The sequence below is a fragment of the Pieris napi genome, chromosome 12 (genome assembly GCF_905475465.1).
Source record: "Pieris napi chromosome 12, ilPieNapi1.2, whole genome shotgun sequence".
NCBI classification, from domain to species: Eukaryota; Metazoa; Arthropoda; class Insecta; order Lepidoptera; family Pieridae; genus Pieris; species Pieris napi.
In genome coordinates, this window is record NC_062245.1 from 4236539 (window position 1) to 4249580 (window position 13042).

At 32.3% G+C, this 13042-nt stretch overlaps 1 protein-coding gene and 1 long non-coding RNA gene across 2 annotated transcripts; both read left to right on the top strand.

The window, feature by feature from the left end:
• Nucleotides 1-1641: 1641 nt before the first annotated feature.
• Nucleotides 1642-3059, top strand: LOC125054785. Its single transcript, XR_007117767.1, has 3 exons — nt 1642-1797; nt 2461-2526; nt 2926-3059. It is a non-coding gene; the product is annotated as an uncharacterized LOC125054785 (long non-coding RNA).
• Nucleotides 3060-8879: 5820 nt separating this feature from the next.
• Nucleotides 8880-13036, top strand: LOC125054699. The gene is made up of 3 exons (XM_047656728.1): nt 8880-8990; nt 9563-9631; nt 12418-13036. The coding sequence occupies exons 1-3, from the start codon at nt 8895-8897 to the stop codon at nt 12934-12936; spliced, it is 684 nt and encodes a 227-aa protein (XP_047512684.1). The 5' UTR covers nt 8880-8894; the 3' UTR covers nt 12937-13036.
• The last annotated feature ends 6 nt before the right edge of the window (nt 13037-13042 follow it).

Below are 13042 nucleotides of genomic sequence, written 5' to 3' on the forward strand. Positions count from 1 at the left end.
TGTTTCACAATGTACGGATAAGTTCTACATAAGTTCCAAATGAGCTATTTATTACTTATTGGTAGGATAAACACTATTGTTGCGTTTCACAACTGTCAGATAGCGCAATTGGTCACATAACGTTATGAGTCCGATGAAGTGTAAAATAGCACAATTTATCTTTCAAATAATTTATGTGTTTCATAGCTATTTGGTACTTTATCCATATATTGTGAAACAGACCCTAAGACAGGTCCTTAGAAAAAAGTATTTAAAAGCAGACGTGACCCCGTATCGCCAACGGAATTTGTATGGAAATGTTCACGTTACAAGCGTGAGCTATATAATACTATACAATTTTTTAGTCTCGGGTCACGTCTGCCACAAAATACGTTCGTAGGTCCTAGGTTCACTTAAGCATCATTTATTACAACAACTCTGCACGAAGAATAAGTAAAGACAGTAAAGATTGGTACTTTTATATTTTTTTATGGCAAACTTGAGCTACTCTCCATGGCCGTATTTAGAACTAACCGGAAGTACGAACATACTTCGTTCGAATAGAATACGTTTAGGTTTTTAGTTAAGATACAAATCTGAAAAATTGATGCGTTGTGTCTATAATTGAGGCACTGACTGTATACATAAAAACTATATTTTAAACAATTGTTCTTTGGTATAAACTTAAAGCCATCGAAATTGTATACGAAAATGTCGGAATCGGTATTGCTATCACTATCTCATGTTACCGTCACAGGATGACCGATCCACCTTCGTACAATTTCACCTCATATCTATGGCAATCTAAAAAAAATTTAAACCTTTCGCTCCTACGTGAAGGGGGTTTTGCGATTTGCGAAACGTGAAAACAACTACAAGAACGATGGTGGATCTTACGTCGCCATTGGAAATGGACCGAATACATTATTTGAAGGGAGCCCAGCCATATCTCCAAACATACACTAGGTTGGACTCTCCAAGGAAAAAGGAAATATGGCTGCCCTAAACAATCCTAGCGACGCTTAGTTGTATCGAGGCTCGAGCCAACGAGTCATCAGGTTGATGTGGTCGGAGGGTAAGTGCGCGGCTCAAGGAAGAACGCTATTGTTAAGCATAGTGTGTCTGCCCCGTCTAAAAGATATGGAAAAATAAAAAAAAGGGTGCGTGTACTTATGTACGCGCGTAAGAAGTTATATTATGTTGGCATTATAAAAAATAGATTTTGATTGCATGCAAATAATTAATTACAATTAAATAATCAAAGACTGGAAAAGGAGTCATTATAGTCAATAAAGTTCAGTTTACATTTGAAAAATTAAATAAATAGATATATATTTATTATTATTCTCTTAAATTAAGTGTAACATAAATTCTATTATTATTCGAATGTTGTATTTAAATTATGTCCAATGCCGTAGCATCTTCCGTGGGCAACTTCATTCTGTTAATTTTGTGTCACGGTGCGCGCGCATCGTAAAATTTCACTCTCATCAATTTTTCATAAAAAAAGTATAAAGTATAAGCCTAAAAGAAGTATAACTTCAATAAGTCAAGTCTTTCGTTCACACCACACGAGAAAATGTTAATTACACGTAAATAATGAAAAGAATCTTATGCTAACATTACATGTGCCTCATAAAGTCAGCTTATTTTTAATTGGAAAGTTAGGGCCATTGTTTATAAATATTGTGTTTCGAAAACAAACATTGAAATAGTGTATGCGAAGTCCATTCGTTATAATTAAGCTGAAACGTGATGTTCTATGAATGTATATTTTGCTTTCTATTCATTTTAGAGTTGCAACTATTTCAAAACAAGGTAATGTAAATTTATTTAGTAATGTTAAAAGAAAAATTTGGAAATTAAGATTAATTATCATTAATTCTTCTTCTTTTACACATTTTATTTAATTCGTAACCTAATTTTTTTACCATAAAATGGTTGATCTTTATCACTCCTGTATCAAATTGAATTTAAATATACATGAAAAATATTCAAGTAATTGAGTATTATTAACTAAAATTCTTTTATACTTTAATTAATAATAATGTAGTGTTAAACGCTTTATTGTTATAGTTGTGTGCTGTACTATATATATATATATTAAACCTATAGCATCCCCTTAATAGTTAGCAATGAAACGGGATCACACAGAGTAAACCTTATGGTACCTTCTACTTTTACTATAGATAACAATGGACTTCCGGTAAATCGACCCTTGTCTAATCCGTTGTACCTGTAATTCGACACGCCCAAAGCATGTACGATTATATTGCAACTTCGTGTAGGCGCCTGGACTTAATCCAAGAAAATATTTTACGCCAGGCGTCACCCGCTTACACGAATCGAATTTAAAATGGTCACGTGACCAAACGTGTACGAACTTTGGTAAGGGGTCTCGTCTATCTCATAATGCAATTTATAGACAATGATATTATTACAGTACATTTTAGGTACATTTAGTAATTATTTTTGTTATAGGTTGAATGTTCACACGCATTGGGACCCTTGGACAATATATTCACCAGTTTTGAGAGTGAAATAAAGGTAATCTATGTTGCGCTGATATTTGTATTTATTAATATGCTTTAGATATTTTCAGCTGGTTTGAGTACATAGGTTCATAGGTACATAGGGTGGCCTGCCTTTTGACAGACATGAAAATATGAAATAATAAATAATTCTACTACCCCTTGTTACCCTCGGATTTCTGGTTCATTAATAATTTTTCTTTAATGGCATGCCCTTTGGCCAAACTTGAGTGAATTGTACATGTTTTAGACATGTCGATACCATAACAATGTTTTCACAATGTTTATCGAATTCAAGAATTATTAATTCTTCCCTTGGTAGGAGTTTCCTACCCGCACGCTTAACTTGGTCAAGACAGTTTTATAAAATCAAATTGGAATAAAGAATGAGAATAAAACACAAGTTCTTCCACAGAGTCATTATGGCACCACAATCAAACCCGTCTATATCGAAATTGACAGAGCCGAATTTCAGAAAACACGACCGCGGCGTAACAAGCGAAAGAAAACTAAGAAAACAAAAAAGAAACCGCATAAACATGACCAAAATGAAGCCAAAGCAAAGCGGAAAAGTGAGAAGAAAAAATTTGTGAGGAGATTTGTGAAAGTTCGCGACGATTCATTGTCTAAATCGAGGGAGGTAGCGAAAGGGAAACCGGTGGATATTATTGTGCATATTAAAATGAATGAATGATTATCATAGTCTCTATATAGATTTATTAAATTAAAGTTAAACCACGCATCCAAAATTACTTTATAAAATAAAAATGTTATACACGCTCGGAATTTACTGTAGACTATAGTTTATGTTACCCGCTCGGATTATTGCATAGACCTCACGCTGTGTTTTATTATCTGCGCAACATTATTTGTTGGGTTCGAAAAAATTGTAAAGATTCTTTAATACATTAAATAAAATAAATAAAACATACGGGAATATACCCCTTCCAACTAGAATAAGATTCCCTGTTTCACGGCGTTACATAAATGCATTATCTAAACATACGTGTATATTTTCTGGAAGGCAAGCTTTAAAAGTATTTGAAAAAAGTAGTTCATATTGTGTATTTCTGCAACTAAAACTTCAACCTTCATCACATTCATTCTTCACATTTACGTCATGGCCTAAGAGGCCAGGACGGCCAGACCTTCGTTATTTAATAAAAGCTGAAAGTTCTTCTGTGCGCGTCCCCTATACAGGTAAGAACGACCAAGGACTATAGAGTTTGGGTAGTGGTTAATTGGGCATTCAACAGGTAGTAAAGGTCTATAAAATAGTACCTTAAATTCGTTAAAGTATAAAGCTCAATTTTTTTATATTGCCAGGCGTTACGTGACGGCTCCCAATTTTTTTTTTGCTTAAGTCAATTGACAAGCGACAGTCCAGACTGAATGGCGCCAAAATCCAAAACACCACGTATTCAAGTGAAAATAAGCACGCAAACAAATTTAAATTTATATCTTAAACAAATTGCTTAAATTCATGGGTTGTAAGGTACAGAACAAAACATTTTGTAGCGCAAAATTATGTATATTTTATGTAGGTATGTGTATATTTTATTGTTCATATATTATAATGTCTTTTTTTCATAATTTGTATTCGAATTCACGTTATGGGAGCTAGGAGTTTCAACTTTCAAAGGAGCGGGAATCCTCTTTGTAAATCTGAATTTCAAAACTTATTCGGTCACACCTCAATAACAGACTACGCAAGGTTGGTGACAGTGGGTTCTAGGAAAGCCGGTTATTGGCTAAATGATTATCCTTCGCCAAACACTGGCACCCTTTTGGACCCTGAATTATTGTTATGCAGCTCTTTTTCTCGCCACGCCGCGCTCAACGACATCATACGCCGCTCTCTTGCCTCCGTCAGTTTTCCAGCCATTTTGGAGTCAACCTGCATCGCTAGAGATGATGGCAAGCGGATGGGATGTCTTATATCTCTTGGAGCATGGAATAGTCTTTGGTATGGGATGTTACATGTGTGGACACGTTAGCCTCGTCTCACCTCCCTCGGATAAGCACAAAAGCTTGCACGGCCATAGAGCTGGTGGAAAATAATAAACGGCTCAAATATTAGAGTCATCCCTCCAACTTTGATTTTGTTCCCTTTGGAGTAGACTCGTGGAATTAAAGATTTAATTTGGCGCGTACATAGTACCTACCCGAGACCCCAGACTGGTGCTTTCCTCGCTCGCCTAAGTATCGCAATACAGTGAGGAAATGGTGCCAGCGTTAAAGGTGCCAACAACAATTTTTAAATTAGTATTAATGTTTTAAATTATTATAATTATTACTGTGTAGGTTAAGAATATTGTAAATATATAATTATTATTATTGTAGTATATATTTCTGTGTTATATGAGTAATTATAAAAAAGCGAAACGTTTATAGAAATTTAATCAATTTTAGTAAGAAATAATTCGTGAAATAAGTTAGAATTTGTATTGATTTTTCTTCTCCTTTTTATATTATTCTTTCTTCTCTTCACATATTCCTTTAATTTCACTCTAAGCTGTTCCTTGATCTTTTCGATGGATTGCTTCTCGCCAGTTTTCTTTAAATCTGGATAATTCTTTGCAATCGTATTTAAAATGTGAGAAAGATTTGACTCAGTAGGTGTTACTACATGTCGTACGAGTCTAGACTTCTGAAAATTTAGCAAAAGGTTAATATACTATTACAAGTATTTGTTTATTATAATATTAGACAAGGTTATTAATTATTCGCTTAAGATAGGCAAAACTCTCCTAGAGATACATTAATTGTGTCGGGTAGAATATTAACGACGAAATGATTGACGAAACAGATGAAGAATGTCTATCTCACCTTAAAGGATGATAAAATTAACAATTTAGTTGATATAAACATCTTTTTAGATTATATTCGATATTACTAGCGTAGGTATAATCTCGTATCTATTGGAAAATCCTTTGTAAGCGAAACAAAGACACAAAAAGTAACCAAAAGCAATTAAAACATACATTAGAGAAGGAACTATACTTAGTTTTAATTAAATTCTCTATCTTAATTAGGTATTAGTTCAGGAGGAAATTTCTTCTGGAAAAGTAGCTACACCAAGTATTCATCAATTAATTAAATCATTATAAATTTTTAAATTTACGAAATTATTTTTATTTCTTGCAACTATAAGTTTCTATTACTTAAATATATGATTGAAACATGAAATCAAGATATATTCCTGAACTAAAAGAAACATCCCGGGTTTCGAACACACGACTTTAGAGTTGAGACGAGGACACTGCTCAAATGATTAAAGTGAAAATTCATTAAATATTGGTATTAAAACCCATATATACTACACAAGTAGTGCATTATTTTTAAAAGCCGCATTAACTGAGAGCCGTTAACCTAAAACCGATTTTATAACCCGTGCATAAATAATATTTTTACGACACCCTTTCAAAGGAATATCTAATATCTAAAAATATAATAAATTTAATTTTACCTACTTTTTTTAAAAATAAAACAAGTTGGCCTCTACAACTCTCAACCCGAAGGTTGTGCGTTCAATTCCCTGTTCTGCACCAATATTTTTAACGTAATTAACATTTCCGTATACGGTGAAGGCAGACATGAGGAAACAGGCTTACCCTACGCCTAAAAGTTGTCGACCTCTGTCTAAATAAATTTCAAAAAATCTCATGAAACAATATCTTTAGGTAAATTACTAGAAAGTTTTTAATTACTACTAAGTTTATAAGTAAGGTCGTAACTGGCCTTCTGAACGTTGGCTTTAGCCAGTCTATAGACTGTTTCCATGGTTACATTTAAACATTTAAAAATGGTAAGCATGATTACATTTTCTTTCTTTTTTAATTAACACCAATTGACCTAGTCCCATGCTAAGCTGGTGAAGCTTGTGTTATGGGTACTAGGCGACGGATATACATACATACTATAGATAGATAGACATATAAATATATATTTAAACACCCAAGACATAAGCACAACACCAAATGCTCATCATATCGATGTTTGTCTTAGCCGGGGATCGAACCCGGGACTCATGGATACGCAGTCAGGGGTACTAACCACTAGACCAATGAGCCGTCATTAAACATTGTTCTATGTTCGGTGCTTTGTCTCTTCAGTCCACGTTGTACAAGGCCAAGTGTCTATAAAATCTATAAAAATACTACATACTCTACCTTCTCATTATCATATCCATAGGTAAAACTAATTATAACACATATCAGTGTAAATCGACAATATAACATTATCAGTATATTTAACAGAATGAAATGGGTTTCGTGTTTAATACTTGCTTTTCAATTGTTTCTCAGAAGTTGATTGTATACAAAACAAGAAAAGTTTGATTGTTCGACGCTTTTGTTAACTTGGTAACTGAAATAATGGTAATGCTTATTATTATTGATTTTAAGTTGGTTTTTTGGTCAATTTATATTGTATTCGTTCACTTTTATATTTATTAACGCTTTGTTGCATTATTTGGTAGGTACATATACATTAAAATGTATGAAGAATCGACCTTATCGCTAACAAGCGATATTTTCTAGGGTTGCCTAGTAAGGAAAAAACGAAAAGAAATTTTGAGGTTCTAAAGTGCGTAAGTAATTTAAAAAAAATAGTTTTTGATTGCATGCAAATAATTAAATAATCAAAGACAGAAAAAGGAGTCATTATAGTCAATAAAGTTCAGATTCCATTTGAAAAATTAAATAAATAAATATTTATTATGATTCTCTTACATTAAGTGTAACATAAATTCTATTATTATTCGAATGTTGTTTTTAAATTATGTCCAATGCCGTAGCATCTTTCGTGGGCAACTTCATTCTGTTAATTTTGGGTCACGGTGCGCGCGCATCGTAAAATTTTACTCTCAAAATTCTCAAAAACTTCTATAATTACAAGTCATGATTAGACAGATGGTAAAAAGCTTTTTATACAGAAGTCTTTATAACACATTATTATCATAATAAAGTATGACTGACTGGTAACGTCATTATCTACGACATTGACACAAGCCTTTTTTTAAATGCATTCTCGCTTTTGGCCTCAGGAACTGCTTTGGCAATCGTAGCTCTGCCGGAAATCTTATTATATCTTCTACTTCTTACTATATAGTTATATTTTTTTTTTTAAGTTTTCTATAATAAATTGTACTAAGGGGCCGTATTAAGAGGCCGCTCAAGTATTACATATAAGCACTATGGGGAGTGTGTGATTTACTTTATATACATATTACCCATACAATGTCTACGCTTGAAAATGAAATGCATTTTCGAGGATTCCTACAAAAAATTAATATGTTTATGTACTATTATTTTTGAGAGCTTTCCTTACTTTTGCTGACAAGAGGTAAGTTTCATATAACTTCACTATGACTAGTTGTAAAATAAAACTATTTAATACATATAAAGGAGTATATTATTTATATAACTCGGCATATCAAGTATCTGATAGCAATGATCGATGCAACTGAATGTACACAAGTAAACCAAACACAAAATTCTGACTTTGTCCTAAAGGAATAAACTACATAATACAAATACCTATAGGAAAAAATAATATTTCATATTCCCGCATCCTTAAGTATAAAGTAACATCTTGTATTGTTAAAATGTCACGGCCATAAAACACAAATCTTATCAGCGTGTTTTTACGACTGCGGTTAACCCATGATGAAAATCTCTAGTGAATTTTCCATTTTCCTTAATAAACAAATTCTTATCATCTCCATGACTTTTCACTGCTTTACCCAGATATCTCGGGTTCGACTACGAAACAACTATTGTTTTGGTAGGCAAACAATATAATAAAGTGTGCCTTGCAGTTTAATTCGTACGTATGTATTAATTAGATCGTTCTGTGTCGATAGAGTATCAAATTTTTTTTTATTTGGACACGTAGTTCTTGAAATTAGTGCGTAACAACCAAACAAACTCTTCATAATAATGAAAGTATAGTGAGAGGGAAGAGATAAAGAAACGTAATATTCAGTAGAGTATCATTTCCCTCGCAGTTCTTGGATTATTCTATGTAGAATACTGACATTTTGACAATCGGCGCTTAACCAAATGAGAAATATACATAATTGGCTCGTTACACATTCATAAAATCAGAATCTATTTTCGAAGTTACAATTTTACAACCTATAAATGTGTGTAACATCGCTAGTCGCCAACTAAAGGCAGAACTGGATATAGTGAGATCGCAAGTGAATTTTGAGATTTACAGAATCACCATGCATTTGTTTAAAAAAAAGTAAAACTTGTTTCTGAACCATACACAATTGTAAACACTACTGTTCTATGGTTCTTTTTTAAAACAAGGGATGAAACAATGGCGTATAATAAAAAGAAATAAAAAAAATGGCGTAAGAAATAACGCGGATACATGAGTAATGTTCACAGTGAGTGTAAACGTTTAGAAATGTTACATTTACTGTTAATTTTCAATTTTATTTGTATTTCGTATGCAATAGATACACAGGTATGACAATTATTTCAATTAATATAATATAAAGATTTAATTTTTCGTAAGTTATTTAACCTAAAATCATTACTAATGGGATAAACGTGATACTTAAATACAAAACTAACTTTAATAATACCCTCAAACTGACGTGAGACTGATCTTAAATTAAATTATAATGATTCATGTGCACTTTTTATTATTAGGTATTAATTTTTTTTCATGTGTTCTTTATTAGTTTGTTTTTTTGTTCCTGTTTAGTTTCTTTTTCTCAACAACTATATGTAATACATGTATTTTTGCACTTCTTGCCTACCTTATGTAATTTAATACTTTTTTTTCTCACAGTGGTTGCCTGGAAGAGATCGCTCGAAAGCGATAAGGCCGCCAGTTGCTCTCCTTTTTATTTAATTATGTCAATTGTACTATATTTATGTATACGCAACGAAGTGTTAAAAAATAAATAAAATAAAATAAAAGAATATATCTAGTAAGCTAATTTTGGATTTGTAAAATTTTTGTTTTGCCTAAATAACACGTGTTCAAGGTAAATAAATATAACATAAATACAAAGAATTATTCTTTTTCAGGATACATCATTGTTGAAGGATAACAAAAACAATGTGGGATCGAATTATAATTCACCAAGACTGAATACGGTAAGCTTTGAAGTCGTCAACAAAAATAATTGTTTTTTTTTTATGGCTCTGGCACGGTTTGTGCATTAGCCAGCGTCAAGTATAAGATTTTTATAATTCGTGACTTTAGCCTTAGAAATTCGACCATGTCCTCTATGTACGGTTTAGGCACTCGCCCGGTACCGCACAACCCTCCCAAAGGCCGAGAACAAATTTAAATTAAATTAAAACTTGCCCCCGAACCGGGAATCGAACCCGGTACCCATAACCTAGCTGCCACTTAATAAGACCGCTAGGCTATGAGGCCCCTATAATTGGTTTTACTATTTTATTAAGTGAAAATTTATATGTATGAACTCGGTCTTAAGCTGACACAAGTTTTTTCAACGGTGACAGGGCAGATGTTTTCCTGTGTATTTCCTTAAGAGCAGTATAAGCGGTTCAACGACAGTTTTCCTCACTTAGTGTCTTGCTGAGCTGCTCAAGTATACATATATGGAATTTTTCGACGTCTTACCACAGACTGAGGCTAGGACTGTAAAGGGTTCTTACGTCACAGGGTTTTTATTATCACCTGTGATTAATGGAATTAATATTTATAAACGTGTGGCTTAATTAATCAATAACATGGGACCTGCGGGTAGATAACGGTTTGGCGGTTCAGAAAAATATGTTTAGTAAAGTTTAGTTTTAAGATTTTCGAAATTTTCTGATCTGGTTTTGATAATCATTGCCGTAAAGCCGCAGGAACGTAATAATATTTACAGTTAACATATTTTTTTATATATTTATTGTCGAATACTAAAATATTTAGATAGCACATAGGTATATCAATTATATCTATAGGGTCTGTTTCACAATGTATGGATAAAGTACCAAATAGCTATGTAACACATAAATTATTTGGAAGAAAAATTGTGCTATTTTACACTTCATCGGACTCATAACTTTATGTGACCAATTGCGCTATCTGACAGTCGTGAAACGCAACAATAGTGTTTATCCTACCAATAAGTAATAAATAGCTAATTTGGAACTTATGTAGAACTTATCCGTACATTGTGAAACATACCCTAAAGATCATAAAAGGCCTTATACTGAACGATTATAAGGCCATTTACGATCTTTACAACTTCTTTTTTACACAGAAGCATTAACGAGTATATACTATTTACCTATAATTAATCTCTTTGCACCAACTATTAACAGATACACATAGAAACTACAAGAAGGAATAAAAAATAGAAGTAATAATTTGTTAAAAATTAAACACAAATATTTATTTTATTGTCAATCATTAATCACACCTAACGTCTCTCAAAGGCGCAAACTATGTTGGCACCTGTAATGGATGGCCATGAAATAGTTAACATAACAAGATCGAAACTGTGAGAAATTTAATAAAATATCTCAAATAGTAAATACGAGTTTACTAGGCTGCTTATGAATTTTTCGCGAAAGCCGCTTTAATATAGCACTGTCTATATTCTTGGAACTCTACTTTCAAAGGAATAGAGGATGTTAGCATGTGGGCGGTAATACGTGATGAAACATGAATCCTTCATTTCCGCTCGGCAAACTACAGTATGCAAGACTAATTTGATAGCGAGAACGTACAACTGGAGTGCGAAAAAGCAAAACGCTTTTTTTGCTGCACCATCTTTGTGTCAAGTTATAAAATGTTTGCCGCCGCATTTTTTGTATGAACGCGATAAACACAAAAACTACCGAACGGATTTTAAGGTGTATAAATTATTATATTTTTATGTAAATTTACACTATACATAAAGTCTAACTGTTAAAAAATAATATAATAATTAAAAAATTATAACTGTTATTCGATATATGTGACTTTATCTGTGTAAACATGTTGTAATTAGGAGTTTTTTTCTAATAAAGAATTTTATTTTTTATCAATTATAGGCTAACAGAATATTTTACATATTCAGTATACGAAGAATTAATCCGAATCATTGCTTACAATATCTATTCATGTCAACGCATTGTTGTAAATTGTCATACGAAATACGTTTCTTTTCTTTTAATATCTTTATTCTTTTTGTTCACTTGTTATATAATATATAACCTATAATTTTTTGAAGTCACCCGATTTTTGTTGTAATAGTATCCAAGTTGAATTTTTCGCGAAAGCAGCTGTCTCGTTATCGAATTACCATCTTTATTTGCCCAAAAATGCACAATGCAAATATAGATGTCCAGCGGTGTACAGAACCACATGCTATTTAGTAAGGCGGGTACAATTTAGGACAAGATTATAGATTGATAACATTAGGTCCTAATAGTATTATGTCTAGAATATTTATAGTTATTAAGATTACTTAAAACATTTGTTTCTATTAAAGAAATAACCTCGTGATTAATTCGTTAAATCATTAATTTAACTATAAATTTTGTTAAATTGCAAAAAAGATATTTCAATAAAGAGCAAGATACTTAATAATTCATTGCAATTCATGAGTCCCAAGTTTACAATTGTATATTTATCACAAGTAGGAGAATTTTCCGCGATTTCGCTGAATTATTTTACATTCCAACGGGGAGTTGCTTAGTTATAAGGAATCGGAGTATTGAGAATGGTCTTTTATTAGTATAGATATAAATAAAAGACCATTCTCTCAGATGTTTACCAAAAACAAGATATTACTGTTTCTTTTATCTTAACGAAACGAAATTAATTTGCGTAATCAGGTTTCTACAGCCTTGGGCGTTGATTACAGCGTTTTATATATAAATAACATGAGATAATTTAAGGCTTTATCGTAAATAAAGTGGTATTTCATTTTCAGGTAACTTTCACCCGAACATTTCTCGATAAATCCGATAATTTGCTGAGAGTTCCCAGCACGTTCTATGAAGATAAACGAAAATCGAAAACGAAAAAGTCACCCAAACGTACAATACAGAAGATAATAAAAAAGAATAACGTAAAACGCAAAAGAATCTTCATACATCCAGTCACCAACGTACCAACACAATCTACAGCGAATAATAAACTTGATAGTATTTATTCTAGGCAAAATGAGGACACACATACAACAGAAGCAAATTCACGTAAACGTCCAAGAAAGAATTCCAAAGTCGTAAGATACCACATGCCTTTTCATAAACTACAGAAAACGAGAAGAAACAAAAGACAAATATATGGACCCAGAAATAATGAAGTAGATGCAATAGGAAAACATAGAAGTAAAAGGGATACAAATGGAGATAATATAATGATTTTAAAAGATTTAGATGAAATAGAGTTTGTAGATAGCGATAAGGATTACGATGTTGTTAGGGCGCATGTGCAGAATGTGTGGTAGTAATCGAAAATTTTGTGTCTGTGGTCGTTATAATAGCGTTGTACAGTTTTTATCTGCAGTGTAACACGAGTAATATATCTTAATATACGAATATTATTCATTACGA